The following is a 27,186-nucleotide window of genomic DNA, read 5'->3' as shown; positions in this document are numbered from 1 at the left end:
AGATGCAAAAATACACAGCATGGGCAGCAATTTGAGGTCAGGATGATAACAAACTAACCTTTCTATTCCAATTTCAACATGCAACAGGAAAGTGCAAGAGTACAGAATAGCAACGTGGTCAATCATGGTGACTCATCACCACAATTAGCTGACTTCAACAAGGGGGAGTCATTAACATCTGTGAGCAAACAGTTGAGCACGAACCACAAAGCTGACTTCATTGTGCCCTAAATAGAGGTAGAAGTCCATTAAAAATAATTCACACAGACACAAAAAACTCAGCAGTCCATCACTGTAATGCTGAAACTGCTATATTAAATTTTAACTTCACATAAAGAATATTCTGAATATTCTGATGATGAAAGAGCAGCCATGTTGGCAGCTCTGTGATGCTAACGTCAACTAATGCTATCTATATACTATGCTAACATGCTCACATGCTCACAAAGACTATGCTAACATACTGATGCTAAGCAGGTATAATGTTAACAATGTAAATATGTGCTATGTTCAGTGTACACTTAGTTTACCATGTTGGCATTCTAACGTCTTTAGTTTTCCAGGTATAGAGAGCCAAGCTGCTTTTCAGAAACACCACGAGACACACAGAGGACTGAATGCTGTGGAAAAAAAGGTCAGGATCTTTGCTGCGGTAAATTTTCATGGAAGCTGTCATTTCTGGTAATATTTGTTTAACTTTATTAAAGTCATGCCGTTTTAAACTTCTAAAAGTGATGTAGTGGATGCCAGTTTATCTTAGAAAATGTATCATAAACCAGATGAAAAGTCAGGGGATCATCAGTCACAAGTTATTACAATTCATTCTGAAGGGGACAACAATGTCTGCACCACATTTCATTGCAATCCATCTAATAGTTGTTGAGGTTTTTCAGTCTTGACGTCACAGGGATGAAAGCTAAATGCGCCCCATATAACACACGCCAAGCGGCTAGGCACAAACCCTCAAAAACAACCGTGGAAAAAACAGAGCTGCAGAACACACCTCTGCCTTCCAATAAAATTAAATAAATAAAGTATATCTTCTTTTTCTTCTTCCAAACACTAGCTACCCTCCAGGCACTCAGTGGACATAAAGTTGTTACTGTGATGTAGAGACGGAGCTCAGCTTTATGGATGAAAAATACTTTTGTTACAGATTAATAATAATAATAATAATAATAGTAATAATAATAATATTTATTTATAGAGCACTTTTCAAAAAGTTACAAAATGCTTTAACAAGTGTAAAAACAATAATACCCAAAAGACAATAATACAAAAACAATACAGATAAAAGCATGAAAATATTGAAAAGATTAAAATACACGTTTAAGATAAATATAAAATTAGTAAAATAGAATAAAATAAAAGGGATAAAATAAAGTCAAATAAGATCGGGAAAGGCTCTCCTATAAAAGTATGTTTTAAGAAGGGACTTAAAAGAGTTCACTGACTTCACTAATAACTCACCACTCTCAAACTCTTGCTCCAGTCCATGTTGCCAAGCTGGTCGGCAACTTGTACAGCTGAACCGATGCCCTTTTTATGGGCTTCTCACTGACCTGCCCTTCTCTGCTTCTGATTGGCTAGTAGTCCTTAACTAGGAACTGCGCAAGTGCAACTCCCAACAAAGATCATTTAGAGACAAGATGTATCACTCCACAGCTAAAACGAAGCGTTCAACACAAAGGGTGAAAAGAAGAGCTGCAGCAATGTGCAGTATGACAAAAATATGGTGTTTTTTGAAAAATAAACCATGTAAACCTGTTCTGGTACGACCCCTAAATAAGATTTTGAACCTGAATATCACCTTCACCATTCACCCCTCAGCTGATCTTGTTAATTTGATGCCCTTCAAGTTTTCTCTTCTGTCTTACAGCTTATGAATTCTTAAGAAGTTCTTGATTCAATTCACCTTTATGAGCGAAACAGAGGTCAAAGCAAAGCAGCACTTTCAGTGAATTAAATAGGAAAAATTTATCATTTAGGCTGGTGGGGCTGGTGTGACCAGGGCAGCCATTTGTCAAAGATTTGAGCTAATATGTTTCACACACATATTCTTGTACATATTAAAACAGAGAGGTGATTAAATCCTGTTCCCATTTGTAACCAGACTGATTGTCTCTTTGACCTCAAATGTTTACCCCTCTGTTGATGTTTCATCTGAGTAATGGTGAGTGGGAGGTTACCTTCACACACTAGCACATAACCTGCACTGGAAAATCAAGTTAAAAATCCCATTATTTTACAAGTTTAAAAAAACACAAAGGGATTGTGTTTAATAAAAAAGCCAGGGTGTGCAAATAATATACTATTTATTAATGCAGAGCTGAAACAAATCAGGTTATGTGTTACTGTAGTGAAAACATAGACATATCAAGAAAAGGGAAAATTATCAATGAAATCTCAATGAAGATATGCACTTTATGTTCCCAGACATGTTTCCATTCAGCAGCTGTAAGAAAGTGGTTGAAGATTCTTTGTGTGACTGCAAGTTGTGTTGCCTCATCATTCATCTTCATAATGTTTTTTTTTCCTACCCTGGTGCCTTTTGACAGTTTGTTAATTAGAACATATTGACAGCAAAGAACATTTGCATCACATTTGCCAATCTGCATTCATAATCTTACACAGGCTGCGGCAATGTGCAGCATCTGCTAATTTTCCTCCAACCTGAATCCAGTGCTGAGTGAAGTAAGCATAACAGCTGGGGCTTAATCTTAACAGAGTACCTGTAGGAGCACATCCAATCAACACTGTACGAGTAGGAAGATCCTGCGGTGCTCTGTGATGTGTGATTGTGCACAAAGATGCCAACAAAGTGTTGACAAATTAGCTATATAAGAGGAATGAGACAGAAGCCCAGACTGCATTAAATACCTGAGTCTTATGTGTGCCATTTGCCAAGTCTTTGCCACAATGCTGCCACCTGTCAGTATTTTAGAAGCACTCTGCCAAAATACTTAGAAAAAGTCGTGCAAGGTAATATACAGGAAGCCAGTTAGCTTTATTTTATTGGGAGTAAGTCATCATTGATCCTATTCATCTGAAGCACATGCAGGCTACCAGATTTTATACATCACAACAACATTAAAGGAGTGGTGGAGAAAGTATTTAGATAATTTCTTTAAGTAAAAATGTCAATACTGTACTATAGGCAGGCAGGAAGACTGCTTCACACAACATGCTGGAAACTCAGGTAAACCCATACTGCAACGTTAAAGTAATAGTGTTATCAGCTGCAGGTTGAAGTAATCCACGCTTGTTACATGATCACGGTACATTTACTGCATTTAGCCGACGTGCTACGTTAGCTAACCTGCTGCTTTCAGTAACTTTCTTTACTATCTGTGTAACGTTATCTTTCACCGGAGGCTCAGCAATGTCAGCACAGCTAAATGTTTTGGATGATAATGAAACGGGTAGTGAGCTGGACTGAATATTATAACGAATTTGTGTCACACTTTATAACAGTTAGACCGCAGTAAGTAAATTTACTGTAGTGTTAGTGGATGGTTCTTCCTCTGTGTTGTATATTATCTGGGTCATGTTAGTTACAGCGACTGAGAAGTGGAGAAGCTGTGTAACTGAGTATTGGTAAAAGGCAATAAATCCAAATTGAACGTTACGAAGCAAACATAGAATAGTAAACACATCGTTCCACATTTGCTTTTTACCATTATATCATTTCTTTGACACTTTGACATAATACCAGTGGTACACAGGATAGTAACATGGGTCGCGTTAGTTGGTGAATTAATGTGAAAAGCGATACAACTTTGCACCGGATAACGTTAGCACCTGCTCAGCGTTAGCCGACGAAGTACAGATGTTGTCTTTTAGGTGTGACCAGACAGAAAGCGCATCATTTGTGCAAATTTGTTTATTCCCCCAAACAGCCAATGTACGCTACCTAGTTAGCCACTAAAGCTGTAAAATAAATGCAGTGCTTTGACATGTCTAAAATGTAGTGGTGAAGTATATAGTAGCATCAAATGAAAATACTCAAGTAGAGTACTTAAACTTACTGTATATATACTTTGTTTCATTTCACCACTGCACTAAATCAACGAATCTGCCCTTAAAACAGCTAACCTAATTACTAATTGACTTATTGTGAATAACTTGCTCCAGATCAGTGTGACAGATTCTGTAAATAATGCATCAGACTATGATAAAGTCTTTTGAGAGCAAAGAACCTGTCCTTCTCTCCCTTTGTTCATTAAGCCTCAAAGTAAATCACCTGAATAATTACAATGACTAACAGAGAGTTTCATTAGACAGGAGAGGACAAGTTTTATAATGGCAATCCAGAATGAGCCCAAAGATAAAAAATCTGACCTAAATTAAAAGCCATTTCCTCCACTATAAATTTCACCTTTAAACCTTCTTCACAAAGCATTAAACTGACACTTAGTGTTGTCAACCTTCTCATGAAAAGTATGATTCTACAGCTAATATATAAAAAGGAATACAACTACACAGGCCTTTTATATATTGAAGTGTTACAACATATACATTATAAGGGGAAAATGGCAGACTCCTTGACCATGACAGCCCTGTGTGTGTGTGTGTGTGTGTGTGTGTGTGTGTGTGTGTGTGTCTGTGTCTGTGTGTGTCTGTCTGTGTCTGTTTGGGTGTTTAAATAACATACTGACATCAGGGCACGAATTCATGGAGCATTTGCTGTAATCGAGGCATCTACATGCATTCGTCCGGGCAGAGAGACAGTGAGTATGTGTGGTTATAAACATTTGGGGGTCAACATGCAGCCAGCTCTATCCTGCTTAACACAATCCGTTTCTTTTCTTGACAACTGCTACATGTAGGACTACAGTACAGACATTATATTATAATTGCTGCAGTAGTAGAGCAAAATGTCAAGGCTTATATGTGGCAACAAACTATGAGTGCTGTTCAGGTTGATATGTGATTGATGTGTGTTGACCTCGTGTTTATTTTGTCCATTCATGAGTGGCGTGGTTGAAATACTCTCTAGCATGTTCATATTCTGACCTTCACCTAAAGTTCCAGGTTTACCAGGGATGATACACACTTTAAGAAATGTCTCCATAAATGATCATTGTTTAATGTCAGTGTCATGTCAGTTTTTTTTATGTGTGGTGTGCCCCAGGGGTCAATTCTTGGTCTATTCCTGTTCTTCAAGTACTCCTCCTTGACAACATAATTTATTTTGACACCTTATTGATGATTGATGACACATACTAATAATATTATATATACTATAATATAATTGGAGTAATTGCATGGAGCTACAGTCATTTTAAAGCGGCCTTGGTTCCATAAAAGAAAAGACAGCTAAAACTTTTGTTGCAACTGAACTACGACAAAACAGATTTCTCTTTCTTGGCCTGGATACTCTTTTGCACACTTTTCCAAAACTAATAAACAATCTTTTCCATCGTGCACTGTGAAGAAGTTATCCCTTTGTACCACTGGGAGAAGCCTCTGGTCCTCAGATCTTTGCTCCACTGGTTTGGATGATTTGGGTGATGCACTCTACTAAGCCAGGGAAAGGTCTGTAAAGAGTTTTGAGTTCAGGGCTTTTTTGTAGGACATTCCCTGTTATGTGTGAAGTTCATGGGGAGAAGTTCAAGGAGTTTCCGGCAGATTCTGGCGGAGACAGAGCGTCCGCTTCCTCCCTTGAATACCCTCAATGTGCCCCGCCAGGAGGAATTGCTTTTAACTTGTCAAAGTCAATACATCACTTTTCTTACTGGCTCTTTTCAAGGGCACCCCTTACCAAAGATGAAACATGTGGACACCTCTAACATGAGGTTGACAAACTGCAAATTTTAAATAATACAATTTTGCATTTTAAAGAAATGGTTACAATGGATAGTCTTACAAAATGATCAATCAAGTGTAAAAAACTAAAACAAATAAACTATACAGAAGACTTTTAGAGCCTGTAACTTCTATATGATAGCAAACCACTGTCCATGTGACTGTAATTAATTTTCCTTTTCACTCCTGAGGAGACATTATGAATCACCTTATTATTTTTAGGGTGTCTGAACTCTCTGCCAGATTGTTTCACCCAGTTTCTTGTATCATACAAAGTCCTCAGTCCTCTGCCAGAGGAGATCAGTAGAGACATGATGCCATTCTCATTCTCATCCAGTGAAAAGTGGTGCCCCGACAAAGGTTAATACAGGTGTCACATTTTGTGCCATTTTCAAGGGAAGTGAATATGTTTGGAGAGACTGTGCAGATGATGGCAGATAAGCCTGTTATCATGTTAGACATGTCCTGTCTTAAAGGCTTACTGAACTGCTACCTTTTATTATAGTTTTTGATTGAGAAACAATTATCTTTAAGGAAAAGACACTCCACTATCTCACCATTTACATAACTTATTTCCTTCTTCATGATTTTAGACAAATGTATTGTTAACCACTCTTCTGTTTCCCCTTTACTCTTTTTACTTTATCAATATTAAAACTGTAAAGCAGATGTTTTAGGGGCATTAACGCCTCCTGATTTACTGTAATGAGCTTTAATTGTAATGAGCTTTAATTTTGCAAACACACACCGAATAGATTAGGGTAGCACTAATGCAATGATTTCTTTTATGTTTTTTGTAACAGTTTAAGCGGCTGTATGAGATGTGAAGTTTGAAGGACTTTCTATATTCTATGTGTCATGGAAATTGTATATTTCCCAGTGGAGAGCAGAGGGATGCATAATCATTTAGACAGTCCATGTTTCTATGTTTTAGCGAATAGAGATCCTCTTCCGGCCTTGCATGCCCATTAAAGGAGAGGAGAGGGACAGCAAGAAAGGAAAACAATAAAACAATCTCACAGCTCAGACTATAATAATAAGAAAAGGTTAAGGATAAAAACAATATATATAAGACATAACAATAATAGTAATAATAGATGTACATGCATACGAGATTAAATGTAAGGAGAAAGAATTTTCTGCCACTCTACTGCATGGAGTTTTAAAAGAGGGAGAAAGTAGAAAACTATATTTGCTTGCATCTTTTTCTTGGCTTCCAACAAACAAACCAGTGACATTTAGTACTATTTTCTGTCTACTATTAAACATTTTTATTACAGCCAGGCGAGCATAGCTTAAATGTAACATTCACAATTTCATACATTATGTAAAAACAACTATTTATTTTTTTAAGTGAGTAAGATGCATTAAGTTTGTTTGGGAATAGAAAAATGTAACTCCAGCACCATTAGCATTGTTTGGCATTTTTCCAAGACTGCAGGTGAACTATTATACACAGCTAAAACTTAAAAAACAGAAAGCTAATAGATGAGAAATGTGGCCTTAACAGGAAAAGGGATTTTCAATTTTGAATGCTTTGTATTGTTCTGCTGATATGAGCATCCTATACTATGTGTACATGTGTTGGAAGTGTGGGAGGCTGGGGAGGTCATTGTTCAGGAATGAAGCATCCTTGTAAAATGCAAATGAATCTGCAGAATATATAAGAAGACAGGCTTAAATTTACACTGACAAGGGAAATGTCATGAGAATAGTGGCTGCGCAACACATCTAGGAAATTGAATTTTTCTGTGAATTAATCAGCTGCCCAGGCACTGTAATCAATATTAATAGGATAAATAATTTTGATTCCAACTGACTGGTCAGGAAATGGGAATCAGGAAAATATTGGATATCTAAGTGTGGAGTGTATTCGAGAATTTAAAGAGTGCAGGAAGAATTTCATGTCAACTTAAATTAGATGAGATTAGTAACAAAAGCATCAAGATTCAAAACATGTTCAGTCCATAACACAAAAGAATGGGAATAACTTGAACTACTTAACTGTGAAGAGAAGTGACAGAGGCTTTTACAGGCTCCAGTCTCATGTACATATTTCTTGGAGGTGTTGTTGGACTGACTACAAGCCAGCAAGAAAACAGAAAAGGTGTTTTCTCTCTCCTCTGTTTTAAGTGCCCGGAGGCTTCCATTCTGCCGTTCTGTCTGTTGAGCATATGGTGTTTATTTCACCAACTGTAGTGCAACAAATTGGTTTGGTCTAATTTCAAAAAACATTTAATTCCAACAGATCTGCCATATATGAAGGGCAAAGCAATCCAAAACTCATCTTGTTTAAAAACCTTCCCATTTAGTCATCAGCAAAACAACATAATGGCATTGTGAGTGAATCTGAGAACATTTTGACATGTCTTAAACACAGGGGTTGTTGGCAAAATAATTAAAGCTGAATACAATCTCGCTGCTCCAGAAAAGATATTCTAACCAATGCACAAACTTTTAACCCGTTCTGGTTAGGAGAGTCTGAGGATTCTGGGAATATCTTCAGAACAGCATTATTAAACAACCATCTGGGTTTTTGAAACATAACCAGGTTATCTTTCAGAAAAACTTACCACTGTGACTCAGATGCAAATACATGTTAGGTACAAACTGGGGTTAAATCAAGCTAGCCATTATAGGCTAACTAGCTGTCTGGGGCTAATTTTCTGCTAATAACATTCTAAGAAACTTAATGTATTGTTTAGCAAACTGTGTGCTATGTTATTTATGTATTTTTTTTTTTACATTAGTGTGCACTCTATGTGTATGTTTAAAACATTAATAACTATGTTGTACATCCAACACAAGGGATAATTTGACACTTACTGTAGGCTAACGTTATTAGCTAATTCACATTCTTGTTTGTGCTATCTCATCATTTTCTGATTGTCTATGTCAGTGATGTTGACCTTTTATTTCACAGTTTCACAATTTCTTTCATTTAAGAATTAAATGGCCTACTGCTGTCTCGATATTCATACAACAATATATACTGAACTAAAGTAAAGCCAAGGTAATACACATGGCAGAGACTGTGGCATCATAAAACAGAGTCTGACCCCTGCTTACTTTTCATAAGGTATTATAATATGATGATGGAAGTAGTATTAAACTGCTTTATTTCAAAGGCAGGAGTAAGGAGATGGACTAAGATCCCTGCAGGTCATCTGAAGGGATTGCAGCAACAAATTAAGTAAAGGTTTGTGTTGTGTTTGTGTGTGTCTGATGCGGTGCGTGTGATTTGTGGGTGTATTAATAGCAGTGTTTACTTGTGCCCTCTGTGAAACTATTCCTTCAGCCTCTGTAAAAAAGTGATTACATTCACAAACAAAGCATCAATTACAGCTAAGACATAAATTTAAAGCCTGAGTGAGCAGCGTTAAATTGGGGTTCCTCGCGTGATATGAATTTAGTTACTAACATAGTATTCATCATCATCATCATAATCAGACTCAACAGTCCCAAACAAAAACACTTCTGAGATCAAATATGATCAAGGATGAAATATAATCAGTTTTATCTGAACCAAAAGCTGCCTGGAATATATAAATAACTAAATATTTTAATATCAGTTACAGCTAACATAGCAGAGGGACAGATGATGATAAATCCTCTAAAGGGATGTTGCTTGTCTGTTTTTGTTCAGTCTTCTCGCACAATCCTTTAGCGCCATCTAGTGATTCATCCACTTCGGCTTGTTTAAATACAAAGCACAAACCAAATGATATGTGTGTGTGTGATGTAGGCTACAATAACATACAGCTATTTTATTCACACAGCTCCTCTGTCTATTTCTTACTTCACTTTTACTTTATTTCACAAGGATAACCCATTCACTACTTTCATCTATTTGGCTTGGATTTATTTATGTGGACTGTGCTGCTCTAACAGTGCAATATGTTTCCCTCTGGACAGGTGGAGGTAGAGCACTACTGATGACCAGGGGCTTCCACAACTAGTTGGTGTTCCTGTGCTGTTTACATTTGCGTATGTGGCACATCAGATATATTAGGTAACTGCCCACTTTTCATTTTCAACAGTTGTTTTTGGAGTCATAAGGTCACGTGGTCACTGTGGGTAAGCTGTGGGTTTGTGCTGCATTCTTCAGTTTGCAGTTCACGCCAGAATAAGTAAAACCAGCGAACTCACTACCTTGAGTTTTATACTGGAAATGATAAGAATAGAATGAATTCTGTTAGCTTATTCATTTTAAACAGAAACATTTAATGAATGTATAGTTATTACTGTATTTTGATATATTGAGGTTTTTAATATAAACTGTTTATTTTTGTATTATATTGTTAATGGTTTTTTTTGTAATTTGTATTGTTCCAACTAAGATCACGTGGCAGTTAACACCAGAATAAGTAAAACAACTGAGGACCAGCCAACTCATTACCTTGTATTGTATTCATTCTTTCAAAGTAAATCTTTTCTGAAATATGTCACCCCTTGAGTCAGCTTGCACTCTTTAGGTGTAACACAAAAATGCACAAAGGTGCTACAATTATTACTACAATTAATTATTATGTGTGTTTTGGAATTTTTATTTGACACATTTTCATTAAACCCATACTGTATTTATAAGGTAGGGAAAAAATATTTAATAGAGCTTAAAAGACCTTTAAAGGCAAAGGACTTGGTCTTATGTTTTGAATTAGACTTAAAGACAAGAATCAGAATCAGCTTTATTGCCAGGTATGTGTACACATATGAGGAATCTGACTGATGATTGTACATTGCTCACGATGTGCTTATTTATACAATAATAAAATCAAACACGGGCTACAGTATAGAGAACTCATATATACACACTACCAACTAACCAAAAACAGACAACAGTGCAATGAGCAGAGTGCAAAGGATGCAGGAGCAAATTATTATTACCATTATTGTTATTATTATGTTGGAGGTGGATGTGCTATACAGGTGCACATACACATGCAAGCATACATGTACAGTGTTGGGCTCCCACTTTAGGTCCTGGGATATAGTGGATCCCAGAAACCAGAAGGATTACACAGCAGACACAGGGCTGTTGAGAATGGTGATGGTGGCACCAGAGTGGGGGGTGGGGCTCTGTAATGTCCTTCAGGCGGGCTAACACCAGTCTTTCAAAGGACTTCATGACTACGGATGTCAGGTCGACAGGCCTGTAGTCATTTAGTCCAGAGATGGAGGGTTTTTTGGGGTCCAGGATGATTGTAGAGCGTTTGAAGCAGGAGGTAACGTCACACAGCTCCAGTAATCTTTTGAATATCTGTGTGAAGATGAGGGCCAGCTGGTCTGTACAGATTTTCAGGCAGGATGGAGACACACCGTCGGGGCCAGGAGCCTTCCTGATCTTCTACCTCTGGAAGAGGTGGCTCACATCCTCGTCTCAAATCGTGAGTGCAGCTGAGGGATCGGAGAGGGGGGGTGAGAGCATGGCAGTCGGGGAACACCATCTTCACCACTGTTTGAAGATGGTGTTGGAGCGGGGGAGAGGTGTGACTGTGGGCAGAAACCATTCAGCTCGTCAGCCAGTCGTTGAGTACCAGCAGAGTTGGGGGATGGTCTCCTGTAGTTAGTAAGTGTCTGCAGGCCTTTCCACAGTGACGCAGGATCCCTGGCTGTGAAGCTGTTTCCTAGCTTTTCAGTGTAGCATCTCTTTGCACCTCAGTCTTCATATGGTACATTGCCAAACCTATAAAACAAGCAGAGGTTGGAAGTAGCTATATTTACTCAAATATTATGAATACTTCAATATTTCATCAATACATTTCAGAAGGAAATATTAAACTTTTTACACCTCTGCAGTTACTTGAGACCTTCAGTAACTTCTTCCTTTACAGAAAAGATATTTTACCCACAAAATATATGATCAGCTTAGAAAATGTTTTGTTGTATTTGTTGTTATTGATTAAACTGACCAGCTTCAAACTACTACACATGAAATCATCAGTAATATGAATCTAATACAATAATATATAATATATAATAAAGCACTCATTCACTGCCTTATGAGTGTACTTTTGTTATTAGTACATTTTTCCGATAAGTGCTGCTTATCTGTAGTTTTCCTTAAAATTTTGAATGCAAGGTGCATTTTCATTCTGCAATATTGTTTGTTGTTAGTTTTACTAACTTTCACCTGGATACAAACAGCTAACGCAGAATCCAATTATTTTTTCAATCAAAGTCTATCCATGCTGAAACCTATTGAAGGTTAAGAATCAAGGGCTAAACTTGGCAGCAATGACAGTGCTTCGGGAACATGTTGAGTATGGAGGACCGATCCATAGTTGATAGCCTAACTAAAGTTGAACCCCAGGTTATAATTTTAACGGTCAAAATGCATTTCCTAGTTTTATCTTCTTGAATAAATGTCTTGTTTAGACATATAGATATATAACTTGGTGTTAAGTATTGTAAAACCCTGAATGTACAGAATAATAATTGAACAGTACTAGGTGACAGTAAAACTAAAAAATGATGCTTTTATGCAATATAACTGCACAAAATCAAGAATAAAAGCACAAAAACATGTTTCAAGCGCAAGAGACTACAGTCATGACGTCTCGCCCTTACGTGCTGCGTCACAGGCATGCGTCAGTCTGAATAGTAAACACTCCTGCTGTAGCAGTAGCTTCCTCAGTGATGTTTTGTCGAGTTAGCTAACATGCGGTGCCACCGTTTAATATTTCACCCACCAAAGGTTTCCAGCTATCGCTGCAAATCGTATTTCTGTTACTAATCCAGGTAGATATCAGGTGATGTTATAAATTCTTTTTTGGGGCTTTACAAGACTGCATCAAGTTACTGTCATAAAGTTAATCTTAGCTAACGTTACTTTCAGCTAGCTGTCTCTCAGACGTGTAAAGTCTGCTTCTTTTGCAAAGGAGTGAAACGCGACATTATTTCGGCTGCTCTACTTTTTATGCCAAGAACTCCCCGTGCTCTGTGCTGAAATGGTGCTTTCCTTGGTGAGCCTTTGTGCCAGGGAGGTGGTGAGTGACCACAGCTCGTCACCCTGCTGGCTGAGGTGGTTGCCCGGGGAGCTGTACCGACCGCTGCTGGAAGCCGCCTTCACCAGCTGCAGGCCGCTGGCTGTGTGTGAACTGGTGCAGAGATGGCCTGAACGCACTCTGCGTGTCGGTGGACGGAAGAAACAGGGGCAAACTGCGCCAAATCGTCTCTGCATCCAGGCGCTGTTACTTGCAGTTGTCAGAGGACTGTCGGATCTAAGGTACGAAGTAGTTTATTATTCTAGCTATAGTGTTTGGGTCAGGTAATCTTGTTTGTCAGTGTTCATTCTCTGTAACATTTAAGACCCATTCCTCTTTCTCACTAGTGTAATGTAACTAACAACATTTACTCAAGTACTTTACCTAAGAACAATTTTGTTCTTGTACTTTACTTGAGTATTTCCATTTAATGCTACTTTATACTTTTACTCCCCTACATGTTAGTCACAGATTCCAAAAATATTACAAAATATAAATTGGATTGAATTATTATGCAATAATATGGATTAAGCTGCCCAGCAGTAAGATAAGGCATGCACCCTTACCAGCTGCAACATTAAAGTGATGTACACGTTAATGCATCAGTAAATACAATCCAAATTCATTATTCTGAAGTGGACTGTTCTGCTTAATGTATACGCTTTAAGTATTTGATTCTAATGCTTTAGTACTTTTACTTTTACTCAAGTAAAATTGCATGTTTTTTGTACTTGTTTTTACACTGTGGTATTGCTACTTTTACTTAAGTAAATGTTCCCGAGTACTTATTCCACTACTGGTCTTTCCTAGGTGTGCCTTGCAAGTACTGGACCTCTGTGGACTGCAAGGAGATGAAGGAGGGATGGGAGACCACATGGGAGGCTGGTCTCTGACTGTAGCTCTCTGCACAATGGTTGTTCAGGCTAGAGCCGGAGCATCGAGGGCACAGAGGAGAGAAAGAGAGCAAGAGAGGAAAAGGTTCTCCGCTCTGGAGAGAGAAAAGGGTGTGAAAAGAGAGAGGGGGGAGGAACCAAATGGGGATGAAGCACGCACAGATAAGAAGGAGCTAGGGGTAAATAAAAGAGAGAGGATGGGATCATATGGGATTCTGGGTGAAGAGGAGGTGATTAAAGGTGTCAGGAGGAGGATGGAGATGGAGAGGAAAAGAGAGACTGCAGTGGCAGGTTTAGGAGGCAGTAGAAAAGAGCCAGAAGAAAAAGATGTAAACAGTGATGTGTTGGTTCATGTGAGAGCTGATCTTTTTGTGAATGCTCGCTCTTGGGAGCGTGTTCGCGTGGCTCTGAGCACACCGGGACCCCTCAAGCTTCAGTGCAGGCACCTACGTGTGGAAGAGATTTCAGTGTCTAATATCAAAACCATGCTAGGCCTCCTGCCTCGCCAGGTTCTTCTGGGCGTTGACGTCCGCTACAGCAGCCTCGGCGTGGCCGGCTTGGCTGAGCTGCTGCCTCTGCTCTCCACCTTCCCAGCGCTGAACTCTCTTCGCTTGCACTACTGTAACTTAGATTTTCGCAGAGACCAGCCAGGCCAGGAAGAGGCCCTGAGGGACTTGTCTGTGGGTCTGGCAAAGCTACAAGAACTGCGACGCCTCAGCCTCACTGCATTGCGCCTGCCCGGACAACTTCGTGTGCTGCTTAGGTATGACCTGATCCCATATCACATGAAAGCTGCCCTGTAACTTTGTACCTACACCGTGAGCCTAGTAAACAGCACAATGTCACATCTTTCTATTTTGATTTCTGTATTATTGAAATAAAATTCTCCGAAAAAAGTATCTGACAAGATTTAATCAATTCTTACTACAAGCTAATGTACATTTGTCCAACATTAGATTTAGGAAATGGAAAGGCAATATACTTTTCTCTGATGGAGCTGATATTATTAGTATTTATCGTTCTGCTATTTGGAGTAAAATTTATTCTAATACGTAAGTACATTAAATGTTCTTTTGGTGTTATATATGTGTTACTTGTTAATACATTACTTTTTTGATAAATATATAAAAAACAGTTTTTCGGCACGTTTGGTATGACATAGAAATAACTTACCAGCCATTATAAGTAAATTAGATGGTCAAAAGAAAATTGTAACTGTATTAAACTATTTGATATTTGATTAGTGGTTAAAGTGTAAAATACATTGTTGGTTCCAACCTTTAAATGAAGGATTTGCAGTTAAAAAATTAATTTTTTTATTTGATAGTGCATTGAATATATTTATATTTAAGATTGCTGTTTGTTTATTTTTAAACAATCAGTTAATTGATTTGATTAATTTAATCCATATTAAAAATAATTTGTCACAGCCCTACTCTCTAATTACTCAAATTGAAATTGCACCTATTTAAATCTTTAATTTAAAGCAAATCTGGCCAAACTAAGTTATGAGATTAAAGACAGAACCCAAAAAATGAGACCTCTTTAATGAATATCTGAATTGAATATTATATTATTTAAATGTTCTGTCCTCTTTCTTTTGTTACAGCTCCCTGCCTCAGCCTCTAGAGATACTGGAGCTGCCATATTTGAGCCTAACCCCAACTGACCTGGCCTATCTGTCCTGTAGCCATCATGCTTCTAAGCTGCAGCAGCTGGATCTAAGTGAGAACCATCTGGATGAAAACACCCTGCCCTCTATTCGCCGCCTCCTCTCCCAGGCTTCCGGTAGCCTGCAGCACCTGTCTTTAAGTGGCTGTGGCCTGACTGATGGCTTGCTGGGACTCCTGCTGCCCTCGGTGGGAGGCTGCTGGGCTCTCAAGAGCTTGGCTTTGGCCCTGAACCCACTCTCCATGGCTGGGCTAATGGACCTGGTGAGGATGGCCGTGAGAATGCAGTCTCTCCGTCACTTACTGTACCCAAACCCTCTGGAGGACTACCAGCCGGGCCTTCCCGACCTGCCCTCCAGTGCTCAGCTCTTAGACTGGCCACTGGATGAAGCCACAGACATCAACACAACCAGCAGCCACCTCAACAGGGTGCTGATAGACAGCGGCCGCTGTGACCTCTTTCTGACATGTGACCTGCTCAATTATGATAAAGACTTGGTGGACTAGAACAGAAGTGGCGGGAATGACTTGGTTTGCTCACCGACACATACCAGAGCAATGTACATACACCTGACAATCAAATCATCACCCTAATACTGGTGTAGTATTCAGTTATCTGTTCTTCTCTTTATCACCATCTGTCTGTCTTATTTATTTATTTTTCCATTAAATACATTACTGGAACAAAGTAGCAAGACACTCAATACAATGCAGACCTCATACAAAGCCCAGTAATCTCATTTTTTGTGTCACCAAAGCAACAGGTTTATTATTTGTCAGGAGCAGGAATGTGATCAGGAGATGGATCAGAAGATAACATTTTTTGGAGCCATGCTTCAATAAAATGGTGCTATAGTACTTTAATGAGTTCACTTGTTGATTTAAAAATTTAAATTTGAGTCACTGCTGGTTTTGTACCAAAATGAGACTTGCTGCTTTATAATCAGGTTAACGGGATCTCGTGCCTTTTCAACTGTCACTAGGACTTTCTTTATACAAGGCAGATGCAGTATATGAATATGTACATACTACACGTCAACAACCAAAACTACAAGTTTGACAGTGGTGTCCTTTTTATAATCTGTGTTTGCTTAATATTTGCATGTTCTTTCCTTAAAGAGGAAATGAATGTTAACCGCAAAATATTTAGGTGATTTTTAAATGCAAACCAAATCTTTTTTAAGTGTTTTATTCACAAAGTAATGTATTTTCTCTTTATGGTGTTCTAATTTACATATTTGTCATACTGTACTTCTTGATTATCTGTTTTAAAATGTTCAGGATTGTGTGTTTTTGTATCCGTTTGTATATTGAGTCATTATCAGGAAAAAACCAAATCACCCCTTGTACCACGTGAATGCATTTACATTCTGTAAGTCACAGAATAAATCAGTCATAAAGCAAAGTGTTAAGAGTCATTGAATTGTCACAAATAATGTACGTAGTTTAACTTTGTTATATGGCTCATCAAGTGTTAACAGGAGTATTACAGACAGAGCAATCATCTGTAGTACTCCACGTAGGACTGCTGTAGAGTGAAGTAGCGGCGAGGTGAGGCCTTCACCCAGTCCTCCTCTGAGTAGACGTGAAAGGGTCGCAAAGTGATACGAGATAACGGCAAAGAGATGAAATTGGGAAAGTGTGTGAGGAACGGCCGGTTTCTCAGGGGAGGCAGAATTATACCTGTATGACAAGATAAATGTATGACAATGATAAATGTTAGGAACCATTTTTCTACAAGCACAGTTGCACATGATCTTTGCTAAAGTACAGTGAAGTCTTACCCGGTGGCCTGGACATCCTGGCCATGGTGTAAGTCTCTCCTAGACGAAGTATTGGTTGGGAACTACTACACAAATAGATGATAAGATTCAATTATTAAAATGTTGTAGAATAAAGTTTGGAGAAGAAATTACCATATGTACATGCTTTTTACATACCAGTCATTTAGGGGCAAAATCACTGTGTTTTTGCAACCAGGTGCAACACATCTGCTTTTTCTGTACTCGTCTTTTTGGACAGAGCAGAAATAATTCAGCACATCCACCATTTTGAAGGTTGACGGCTCCCACTTTGCTGTACTCCTAAGGAACCTGTACCTGTCATGGTCCTGGTGACATGGAAAGAGAGAGCAAAAGCAGTTAATCACTTAAAGGTGCAGGCCAAAACCAGCCGCCACACCAGCAACCATGACAGTCAGCAACACTGTGACGAGCTCTCATGTGTACTCCTATTTAGAGGAGTTAGGGTCAAAGCAAAGGACATCAGAAGCAGTGGAAAGATTCACAGAGGGAGAGCCTCTCAGTTTTCATACACCTGTTCTGTCCATTTCTCACACTCAAATATACAATAACAGAGGGTGAAAATGAATAGGATGAATTTTCCATTTTTGTTTTTACACATTTGAAACATAAATTTGAGACAGAAAGATTAACATTTAAATGAAACATGTCTGTGTTACTTTGTATTTGGAGATCCATAACTCCAGCCAACAATCTGCTCTGTCATGGAGGCTCTTCCAGATGTCAGACTGGTCCTTCAGCTCCAAGCCCCAGCTCCCCACCTCTGGCAACAACCACTGCTCAGCCTCATTAACACCTAATGCACTCAGCATGCGCACAACGTTTTCTCTATTGACAGGACAACAAGATTATACAAACTTGCATTTTCATGTCAGAAAGTACCCTTGAGTAGTTTCTTAGATTGCACCTGCTATAGCATATTTTTTGGCCACACAGCGTAAACAAGCTGTGATCACAACATGGACATATCATCACCTTTTAAACAAGCTTTTTTAGGAAACACTTTATTATCACATCCAGCAGTTACAGAACAACATTAGCATTCATTTGTACTCGTTTTTCTGGCCACCTTCACTCTCTTTTAGCTCTGTTTTTTGTCTCTACCAACTCCTGAGGGAAATATCTGGCTCTTTAGCTGCCAAATGCTCCATTATGTTTACATGTAGTATAAGTTTGTCTGTCTGTCATCTGGTTATGAGCAGATATGTACAGTGGGTTTTTAGAGCTTGTTAGCTGAAAACAACACTATGTGAGTGGTGAGATTGATGAAACTCCAAAAGCCAAAGGGAGCAGCAGATTCAGGTAGGTTCATTGCTACAAGCAACCCCTTCCACATTGTCATTCCATACATTATTATACAAAAATCGATTATAGCTGCTTTAAACATATAGATTAAGATGCTTGTCTTGTCATTATTTGGTATTTTAACATTAAGGGACTCACCGGAGATCCAGTTTTTTAAAAGCCAGAAGAGCGAGAAGCTTTTTCACAAGCTCATAGTTGCCAGATTTAAGACGCACCAACAGATTCAACGTTTCAACAAGCAACGTCCGCTCCACAGGTGACTGAAACACAGACAGGAAAATTTGACAATTAGACCCAACCTCAAAATACACTTTATAAAATGCACAGTGACAATCTTGAATCCTGAATTTACAGTACCATGCGAGGTCTCACAAATTTGGGCACCAAGTCAATGAGGCCTTGGTAAAGCGTGTCTGTATTCTGTAGGAGACCCTGGCTGTGCAGTGTATGCAGTGCAGTGAGGGTCTTAAGCTTAGACGGAGTACTGGAAGTGTTTAGATATCCCAGCAGCTGCAGTGAGAAGTCCTCTGGAGACAGCGTACTCGGGATACACTACACACAAACATACACTCATCAATATCTCAACTTGGAACCACTTTACCATGATACAATTCCCTGGTGAGTAGTGGATATACACTCTTGAACAAAATCTTAAGACTGGGGGAAACATTGCAAGTACTCGCATTTCGTGCTGGTGGATCATAACCGGGTTGTAAGTACTGCTTCAAAATCTCAAAAGAAGAAACAGGAGCAAGAAACAAAAAATAGCGAGTAGGCAATTTATTGAAAACTGCATTTAAACTCAAACAGGCTGTTCATCAGCTGATCAAAAGTTTAAGAGCTCAAAAATAAACCTACAACAGAACTAAAAGTGTCAAAAAAGGACTCAGTAGTGAGTAGCCCCACCGTTCTTGTTGATCACTTCAAACACTCGTTTCGGCATGCTTGATGCGACTGTTCCCAGGAGGCTGCTGGGAACGTTGCTCCATGTGGTGAAGGTGGCTTAACGAAGGGCATCCACGGTCTGGAACTGACGTCCGTTTTTGTAAACTTCCCTTGCCATCCATCCCCAAATGTTCTCAATGGGATTTAGATCAGGAAAACACGCAGGATGGTCCAAAAGAACAACGTTTTTCTCCTGGAAGAAGTCCTTTGTCAGGCGGGCGTTGTGAATTGCAGCGTTGTCCTGTTGAAAGACCCAGTCATTACCGCACAGACGGGGGCCCTCAGTCAAGAGGGATGCCCGCTGCAACATGTCCACATAGCCAGTCGCCGTTTGACGCCCCTGGACAACCTGAAGCTCCATTTTCCCATTGAAGGAAAAAGCACCCCAAATCATGATAGAGCCTCCTCCACTGTGCCGCGTAGAAAACATCTCCGGTGGGATCTCCTTGTCATGCCAGTAACCTTGGAAGCCATCAGGACCGTCCAGGTAAAATTTTTTCTCGTCAGAGAATAAAACTTTCTTCCACCTTTCAATGTCCCATGTTTGGTGCTCCCTTGCAAATTCCAAACGGGCAAGTTTGTGGCGTGGGAGGAGACGTGGCCTTTGAAGACGTTTTTTGTTCTTGAAGCCCTTCTCTCGCAGATGACGTCTTATGGTTATTGGACTACAGTCAGCATCAGTAAGTGCCTTAATTTGGGTTGAGGATCGACCTGTGTCTTCACGGACAACCCGTCGGATCCTGTAGCTCAGTGCAGGTGAAATTTTTTTGGGTCTACCACTTGACTTTTTTGTCCCATAACTCTCAGGATCTTTTAAGAAATGTAAAATGACTGTCTTACTGCGTCCAACCTTGGCAGCGATGGCGCGTTGCGGGAGGCCTTGCTTGTGCAGCTCAACAATCCTGCCACGTTGAACGAGAGAAAGCCTTTTTGCCTTTGCCATCAGGAGATCATGACAGTGTGACTGCCTGAAGATCAATGACATGAAAGCCATATTTTTGTGCAGATTTTACCTTTTTATGCCTATGGTCTTAAACGTTTGATCAGCTGATGAACAGCCTGTTTGAGTTTAAATGCAGTTTTCAATAAATTGCCTACTCTATTTTTTGTCTCTTGCTCCTGTTTCTTCTTTTGGCATTTTGAAGCAGTACTTACAACCCGGTTATGATTCACCAGCGCAAAATGCGAGTACTTGCAATGTTTCCCCGGTCTTAAGATTTTGTTCAAGAGTGTATCTGTTTGACGTAGGCTACCTTTTTATCAGGATACAGGTCTTTAAACCAACTGGAATCTGCAAGCTGTTTGAGGAAGGTCGGCACTTCAGGAGTGGGTTCCCGCGGCGGGGATGGTGTTGGGATCTTTGGACAGCGAGGTGGCGTAGTAGGAGTTGGAGTGGGTTTCTCTATCTGACAAATTATCTCTAGAGGCTATAGGGACAAGTACAGATATACACACATATGAAAGCTGCTGTTATATGCGTTCTTATGTCTTGTGTGAAATTAAGAAATTACATGTTCTTACCTCTTCATATTTCTCCACTATTATGGGTTTCTTGGGTATGTCTTTGGCAACAGGCAATGGGTTGAATTTCAATGGTGTCTTTGGTTTGGTTTCTGTGGTTCTTTGTCTTTGGTTTGGTTTTACTGGAGCCTTTTTCTCCTGCAATTAGAGAAACTAATTATATAAAAATTATAACATTGCTTTCAGCCAAACTTTGTGTATTTCTATACATTTGACTGATATATAAAAACACATTTTTCATTCTATTCCTGTAAAGGAACATCCAGAAAATGAAAAAAGAAAAAAAGAAAAAGAAAAATACTGTAAATTTCTGCAACAAAAGTCCAGAATGACTGAGAATAAGATTTTGTTTATCAACAGTTTTTACCTTCTTTTCCTCCACAGGAATGTTTGAATCAGATTCAGGGTGCTCTTTTAAGGTAGGAGGGTTACGGGGCTTGTTGAAATAAGGCTTGTAGTCACACGGCTCAGGACAAAATGAAAGTTCATCTAGGTCAGAGGTGTCCTCAAAATCCATCTGAAAGCACAGCATCAACCTCTTAATGAACTAGTGAAAATTTGCACAACTGATTTTTGAAATATAAGGCAGAAAAACTACCACATTTGCATCATGCAGATGCAAGTTAAAGAAAAATGGTGATTTTTAAACAAAGAAGCTTGTAGATTAATATTGTCTTTTAAATTAGTTTCCCATTAAACATTTAAGCTAATTGACATAAGAGCTAGCTTTAAACTGCCACAGTGTAGTAAAGGAAGGAGGGGAATAGTGAGTTGATTACTTATTTTTGTATTCTTAAAAGTGTTAAACAGAAGCAGTTACCGTAAAATGAGTGGGGGGAAGATGTAATGGTTTCGTATTTGCATTTAGTTATTTCCAGTTTATTGTGAAAGTATTCTTCCTTGTGTATTGTGTAACTTTGCTTACTTTCTTTTGTACCTGTTTGATTGTCTGCCCTACCCTAATGTGTTCCACCTGTGTCTAACCGTCCTGCCCTCTCTTTTGTGTTTAAGTCTGTGTTTTGCTTTGTCTTGTGTCATTTGTCCTGCCAAGCGCCCCTGCCCTCCTCCACTGTTTCCTCAGCGATTTGTGTTTTATTCCTTTTCTGTTTTTCTTTCTGTGATTATTTTAACTTTGGCTTTTGCCTGTACCTGTTTTGGATTTGTATACGTTATGGATTGCCTGTCTCACTGTTGGTGTGAGTTTGTTTCCCCTTTTGCTTAATAAAGTAACTTCAACATTTGAGTCCAAATCCCCTTTTCCCTGTGACCATGTTTGAATTGAATTGTGACAGAAGGATGATGAAGATACCTTAATATTGAAGGGCAACCTGTATATTATCTTCATGTAGCGATCAAAAGCCTCTTTCTTGGTTTCCTTTGTGCTGGGAGGCTTCCCTTTTTTGCATTTTACGGAGCCTTGTAGGAGTGCAGCTAGGTCCATGTTTGAGGTCACTAAGCTCTCATGCGCCTGGAACAAGACAGAAAAGATATTCACCTACTGTAGGTATTTGAACGCATTTCTTAGTGTGCCATTGACATGCAATGTATTAAATTCACACACACCTTCTGTCTCCACATGTCTTCAGTCAATAATAAACTGCTGCCCACTTCTGGCAATTCCTCTTCCTCGTCTTTGTCTGCTCTTACATTTCTGTTTGCACCAATATTGCTCATTAGATTGTTGTTTTGGATTATTCTTAACATGTAACATGAATAAATCATACTTTCTTTTGCGGCACCTTTTTTTATTCACGATGATAGGCATGTCTGGAATGAGCTCCGCACAGTAAGTGTATAGGAGCTGTAAAAAAAATAAAATGGGATTAAATAAACATTTTGTTTATATTTAGCAGCTTCGATTGAAAATGTCAAATTCCCCTAGACATCCTTCAGCCACACTGCAAGCTGACTAGTTACCATTTGTTGGTAGTTGTGTGGCAGGAACTTAGCGCAGTTTATCCTGTACAGGTCCCCTCTGATGCCCAGAAACAGTTCCCCTCCAAACCCCCTGTAAGCCAGACACTCAGGCACTGTATTCAGCTGCAGTGTCCTGCAGGGCTCACAGATACACAAAGACACATGAACAGACATACATCCCTAAATTACTGTAAGCTTTTCACATCTGTAACGGCAGGCAATGAGCCCCAACCTGATGAGGTGATTCTTCTCATTCCAGATACACACTGTCCCATCTAGACTGCTTGAGACAAACACCTCCAGATCAGGACACACACACAACCCTGCAAGAAAACCAAAGCACAAACAAACAATACAACACCATCCACAACATACAATCGATTCATTAGGGACACAAAAATTCACTAAATGCTTTTTTATTGAGATATTTGTGACCTGTGAAGTGGTCTAAATGTCCTTCCTTGTGTGAGTGCTCGGTCTGGCTCTGGTTGAGTAGGTTAAAGTGCAGCAGGTTGTAGATGCCACTGTTGGGCTCTTGAAAGGTCAGGGCCAGCTGGGGCCCCAGCGCTGCCAGGTAGTCTTGAGGCTGACCACAGTGCAGGCTGAACTGTTGGCTGAGACACTCCTGGACATAGGGGTTTACTCTCCACACCACCACTGTCATGTCCTCACCTTTGGGATTTGGGTAAAGTCATTAAGTCATCACTGACAAGCATACTAAGGCAATAAAGTTACATTGGGAAATACCTGTGGAGAGGAGGCAGCCGTTCTCAGGGTACACCTGCATTGTGGTGACTCTCTGGCCGTTGTGTGCTGGTATCCTGTACAAGACTGTCCCGTTATCCAATTTCAGAACACTCACACAGCCTCCGCTTTGGCCGAGAATGGTCAAAAACCTATCTCAAGCACAGAAGTATGATCAAATTTACTGAAATAAAGATATGTTTGCCCCATAGTATATTTAATTGTATAGAACTAAAAGCTGAAAAAATTCTTACTTATTCTTTGCATCATCAAGAGCTGCCTTGTTCCTGAGACTGCATCCTCTTCTCTCCTGCAACCGCCTCCACTCCTCTAAAGCTCTCTGTTTCTCAGCCACATAACTATAGAGTACCAGGCAGCAAGCTGGGCCAGGGATCGGCAGATTCTGGGCATCATCATCAGTCACATGGTCCCTTTGCTGCCAGGGCCCCTGGCCTCTTCCCTTCCACTCTTGCATCAAAGTGATTGGATTAGTGAGTGTGTTGGCTTGGAGCACCGTACCTGTCTCAGTTAGAGCCAACAGAATCTCTTTTTGCAGGCAGTAGTCAGCACACAAAATCCTCTCCTTTGCCTCAAAAGAAGTCAACACTGCTCCTGTTTCTGCAGCCACAAGCACGATATCTCTGTCCCCGCTGACGCAGAGGACTCGTGTAGGGAATGGAGCAGGGAACGGCGAAACTAGGATTTGTCTCAGTGGGGCTCCTTCGTCCCCTAGTTTACAGTGGAGGGTGTACAAGGATCTGATGGTCCAGAAATCAACTCCCTGGTGAGAGAAGGAGTAGAAAGAGTCTCCCTTTCTAGTGCCTCCTATGCACACAGGAGGGTTTTCCTGCTCTGTGTGGACACACTCGATCACATCACCCTCTTCCACGTTCCAGCAACAGATCGTACAATCCACAGAGGCTGATAACAGCATGTTTAATGCGGGACAGTAGAACAGTGAGTTAACCACACCTAGACAAAGAAACAAAGAAACAGAAAGTTTTGACATTGTGTCTACTCATAAGGGACAAAAAGAGAGATAGACGTTATGACTTTTTACCATTATGTCCAACAAAAGCCACACGTAGTTCCCAATCTGGACTCCATATCCTAATGGAGAGCTCATGAGATGCAGTGATCAAACAATCCAGTTGGGTGCAGTACACCATTGCAGTGATATCTCTGTAAAACATAACTTGTTAATCTCTATGCTTAAAAAAATCTAATTCCACCACTCACAGTCATACATTGTCACACATCGCATTCACCGCATCACACACCGTGAGCAGAGATCGTTCTTGTGCTCTAAAACCTTCCCGGCGTCGAGGTCAACCACTGTCACGACCCGCCCGCACACAACGAAGGCTCTGTGTGGTCTGTCAGAACGTGGGGGAGCCAATGCCATTTGGTTGAAAGTGTTGAGCTGTAGCCCCTCCTGTATCTTCACCTTACACCTCATGAGCAACACCGACCACACGCACACGTTCCCCACACCTGCAGTCACCAACTCTGTGGAGTGTTCTGCGACCTGACACGCGCGTATGTCCAGGGCATCGCGAGCGGTATCCAGGCAGCGTAACTCGCTGTCCAGAAGTGTGAAGACAGGCCCTGGGCCCCAACCCACCAGACAGCCAGAGATCTTTGTGGCGGTGAGGCCCATGAAAGGGAGGTGTGCTAAGGAAGTCTGCTTGCGGCCATCAGCTTTGTAAAGGCAAACTGTGTTGTCTGAATGGAGGCTAATGAATGCAGCAGCAGCTTCAGAATACATCATGAAACGCACAGGGCTGTCACAGGAGAAATGCTGCAGGCGATGGAGTCCATGAGTGAACACATGGTGCTTGTTCTTTGAGTGTTTTACCTAGAGAGTCAAACATGGAGAAATTATTTAAGGTGTGTAAGACCTCTGAAAATGCACAAAGCAGGTACGCATGTTGACATGCTCTACCTTGCCCATAGCTTGTTTTACATCCCGCAACAAATGATGCTTTCCAGGTGTCCTCCCATTTGATGTCCCACTCTCTTGAGACAGCAGCCTCAGGGCAGGACTGGGGAAGACTACTGCTGCTGATCTCGTCTCCTCTCCTGGGGCCACCATCTCTGCAACTTCATACACAGGACTCTGCAAATTCCTTTTTGCTGGTGGCTATGTGGCGTTGACTTGTGCTGGGTATGATGGAAAAACACAAACACAGTAAAACTTTGTATGCATGGCTGCCCAGTGGTGTTCAAATATATAACATGCCACAATTAAAAAACACAATTTTATCTCACTGAGACCGGGGATGGTTGTAACACTTTGTGCTTCAGCAACTAACTTGCTGAATTTTTTAGCTATTCTCAAACTTATATACAAAGGACCCACATTTGTTTACTACAAATGGCACCAATTCAGTCCTCTACAAGAATATCACAGAACTCATGAGTTGATGTCAAAAACATGGTGTTCCTTTGTTACAACCTACACCACTACAGGGGTAGGAATACAAAGGAATACTTAATGCACATTACTATAATCAACCTAATTAAATAAAAATCTTCATATAGCTTTAGGTTTAACAAAAAACACGTGTGTGTCTGTGTGTGTCAATGCGAGTATATTCTTAATCACAGAAAGTCACAGTCATAGAGTTGCTTCTGTATTAATGTATATTGTCTGCTATGTAGCAGAAGGGAGTTACAAAAACTCAATTTCACTATATAACTTGTTTTATTGTGACAAGTAAATGTATCTATCTACCTACAGTCAGTGGGCCAGTACTCACCGGTATGCAGTACTGGAACTTCTACATTTTACTCTTTGGCGTACCAGTACTCTTTTCTGCCGTCTCCACCGGCAGAGACTGAGTAGAGAAAACATTGGTTTTCTATACACATGCAAACATGTGAACTACATGTGAATGGGGAGAATTGGCACCACTTCAAGCACTGGTCACAGTGCTGACAAATGAATGCTGGTAACCCCGGAGAGCAGGCTTGGTGGGCCCAGAGAATGCATAGGGCACTCTGTACTGAAAGGATCTCATGACTCCTATCTTATCTGTAATTGATGGAATTGGTGTTGTTACAACTCTCCCCATTTTACAACAATACCCGTCTAACGTTACCTGTTACAGCATCTGCAATTACTTATTTATTTAGAATCACCCTTACACCTGAAATCAAATCATTGAAAGACCTAATAGCCTTTGTTACTCTTTTAGGTATAGAAGCCTGAATCTACCCATAGTTTTTTAGATTAGAGACATTTTCTACTTTAAGGTGAGGACACCTCAAATTAGCTTTAGCTAGACACCCTATATACATTACATTTGTCCCAATAATATTGTTACAATGTGTTTCTTCAATAAAACAATAAATAAATGCAACAAATTTGATATACATTAACACATTTTAGGAAAACGTGAGAACCATCTTTATCCATTTTTCAAAAAAACTTTGGGGAAACAAACATACGTTATGGTTTTTAGTAATAAAGGCAGAGATATTAGGTAAATGAATTAAAAAGTGTGTGTGTGTGTGTGTGTGTGTGTGTGTGTGTGCGTGCGTGTGTGTGTGCGTGTGTGTGGGGGGGGGGGGGGGGGGGGGGGGGGGTGGT

The 27,186-nt window shown here is 40.0% G+C and overlaps 2 protein-coding genes across 7 annotated transcripts in view; one reads left to right on the top strand and one right to left on the bottom strand.

The window, feature by feature from the left end:
* The first annotated feature begins 12,386 nt into the window (after positions 1–12,386).
* On the top strand, positions 12,387–16,762 carry si:ch73-174h16.4 (leucine-rich repeat-containing protein 14). Of its 3 annotated transcripts, none has more exons than XM_046040503.1 (4): positions 12,388–12,560; positions 12,791–13,036; positions 13,605–14,450; positions 15,297–16,762. In XM_046040503.1, the coding sequence occupies exons 3-4, from the start codon at positions 13,657–13,659 to the stop codon at positions 15,862–15,864; spliced, it is 1,362 nt and encodes a 453-aa protein (XP_045896459.1). In that variant the 5' UTR covers positions 12,388–12,560; positions 12,791–13,036; positions 13,605–13,656; the 3' UTR covers positions 15,865–16,762. The 3 variants fall into 3 exon arrangements, with proteins under 3 accessions (XP_045894819.1, XP_045896459.1, XP_045895629.1); XM_046039673.1 differs by having other exon boundaries at positions 12,389–12,549; positions 12,736–13,036; XM_046038863.1 differs by having other exon boundaries at positions 12,387–13,036.
* Positions 16,763–16,790: 28 nt separating this feature from the next.
* Positions 16,791–27,186, bottom strand: part of wdr97 (WD repeat domain 97) — a 10,748-nt gene continuing 352 nt past the window's right edge. The window contains exons 2-21 of one of the 4 annotated variants that reach the window (XM_046075820.1): positions 25,537–25,754; positions 24,872–25,449; positions 24,652–24,773; positions 23,846–24,563; positions 23,595–23,743; positions 23,283–23,519; positions 23,080–23,170; positions 22,848–22,980; positions 22,670–22,731; positions 22,494–22,581; positions 22,240–22,398; positions 21,298–21,447; positions 20,931–21,068; positions 20,663–20,836; positions 18,822–19,016; positions 18,603–18,724; positions 17,819–17,987; positions 17,298–17,467; positions 17,142–17,206; positions 16,791–17,040 (exon numbers count right to left, since the gene is read on the bottom strand). In XM_046075820.1, the coding sequence (XP_045931776.1) occupies positions 16,859–17,040; positions 17,142–17,206; positions 17,298–17,467; positions 17,819–17,987; positions 18,603–18,724; positions 18,822–19,016; positions 20,663–20,836; positions 20,931–21,068; positions 21,298–21,447; positions 22,240–22,398; positions 22,494–22,581; positions 22,670–22,731; positions 22,848–22,980; positions 23,080–23,170; positions 23,283–23,519; positions 23,595–23,743; positions 23,846–24,563; positions 24,652–24,773; positions 24,872–25,449; positions 25,537–25,686 (3,852 nt within the window). In that variant the 5' untranslated portion in view covers positions 25,687–25,754 and the 3' untranslated portion in view covers positions 16,791–16,858. The remainder of the gene's footprint in view (positions 17,041–17,141; positions 17,207–17,297; positions 17,468–17,818; positions 17,988–18,602; positions 18,725–18,821; positions 19,017–20,662; positions 20,837–20,930; positions 21,069–21,297; positions 21,448–22,239; positions 22,399–22,493; positions 22,582–22,669; positions 22,732–22,847; positions 22,981–23,079; positions 23,171–23,282; positions 23,520–23,594; positions 23,744–23,845; positions 24,564–24,651; positions 24,774–24,871; positions 25,450–25,536; positions 25,755–27,186) is intronic. The other 3 variants (XM_046028372.1, XM_046029150.1, XM_046029872.1) reach the window with 3 other exon arrangements.

This window comes from Micropterus dolomieu, linkage group LG01 (genome assembly GCF_021292245.1).
Source record: "Micropterus dolomieu isolate WLL.071019.BEF.003 ecotype Adirondacks linkage group LG01, ASM2129224v1, whole genome shotgun sequence".
Taxonomy (NCBI): domain Eukaryota; kingdom Metazoa; phylum Chordata; class Actinopteri; order Centrarchiformes; family Centrarchidae; genus Micropterus; species Micropterus dolomieu.
Note: the sequence above shows the minus strand (reverse complement) of the source record. Positions and strands in the feature narration are given on the sequence as shown.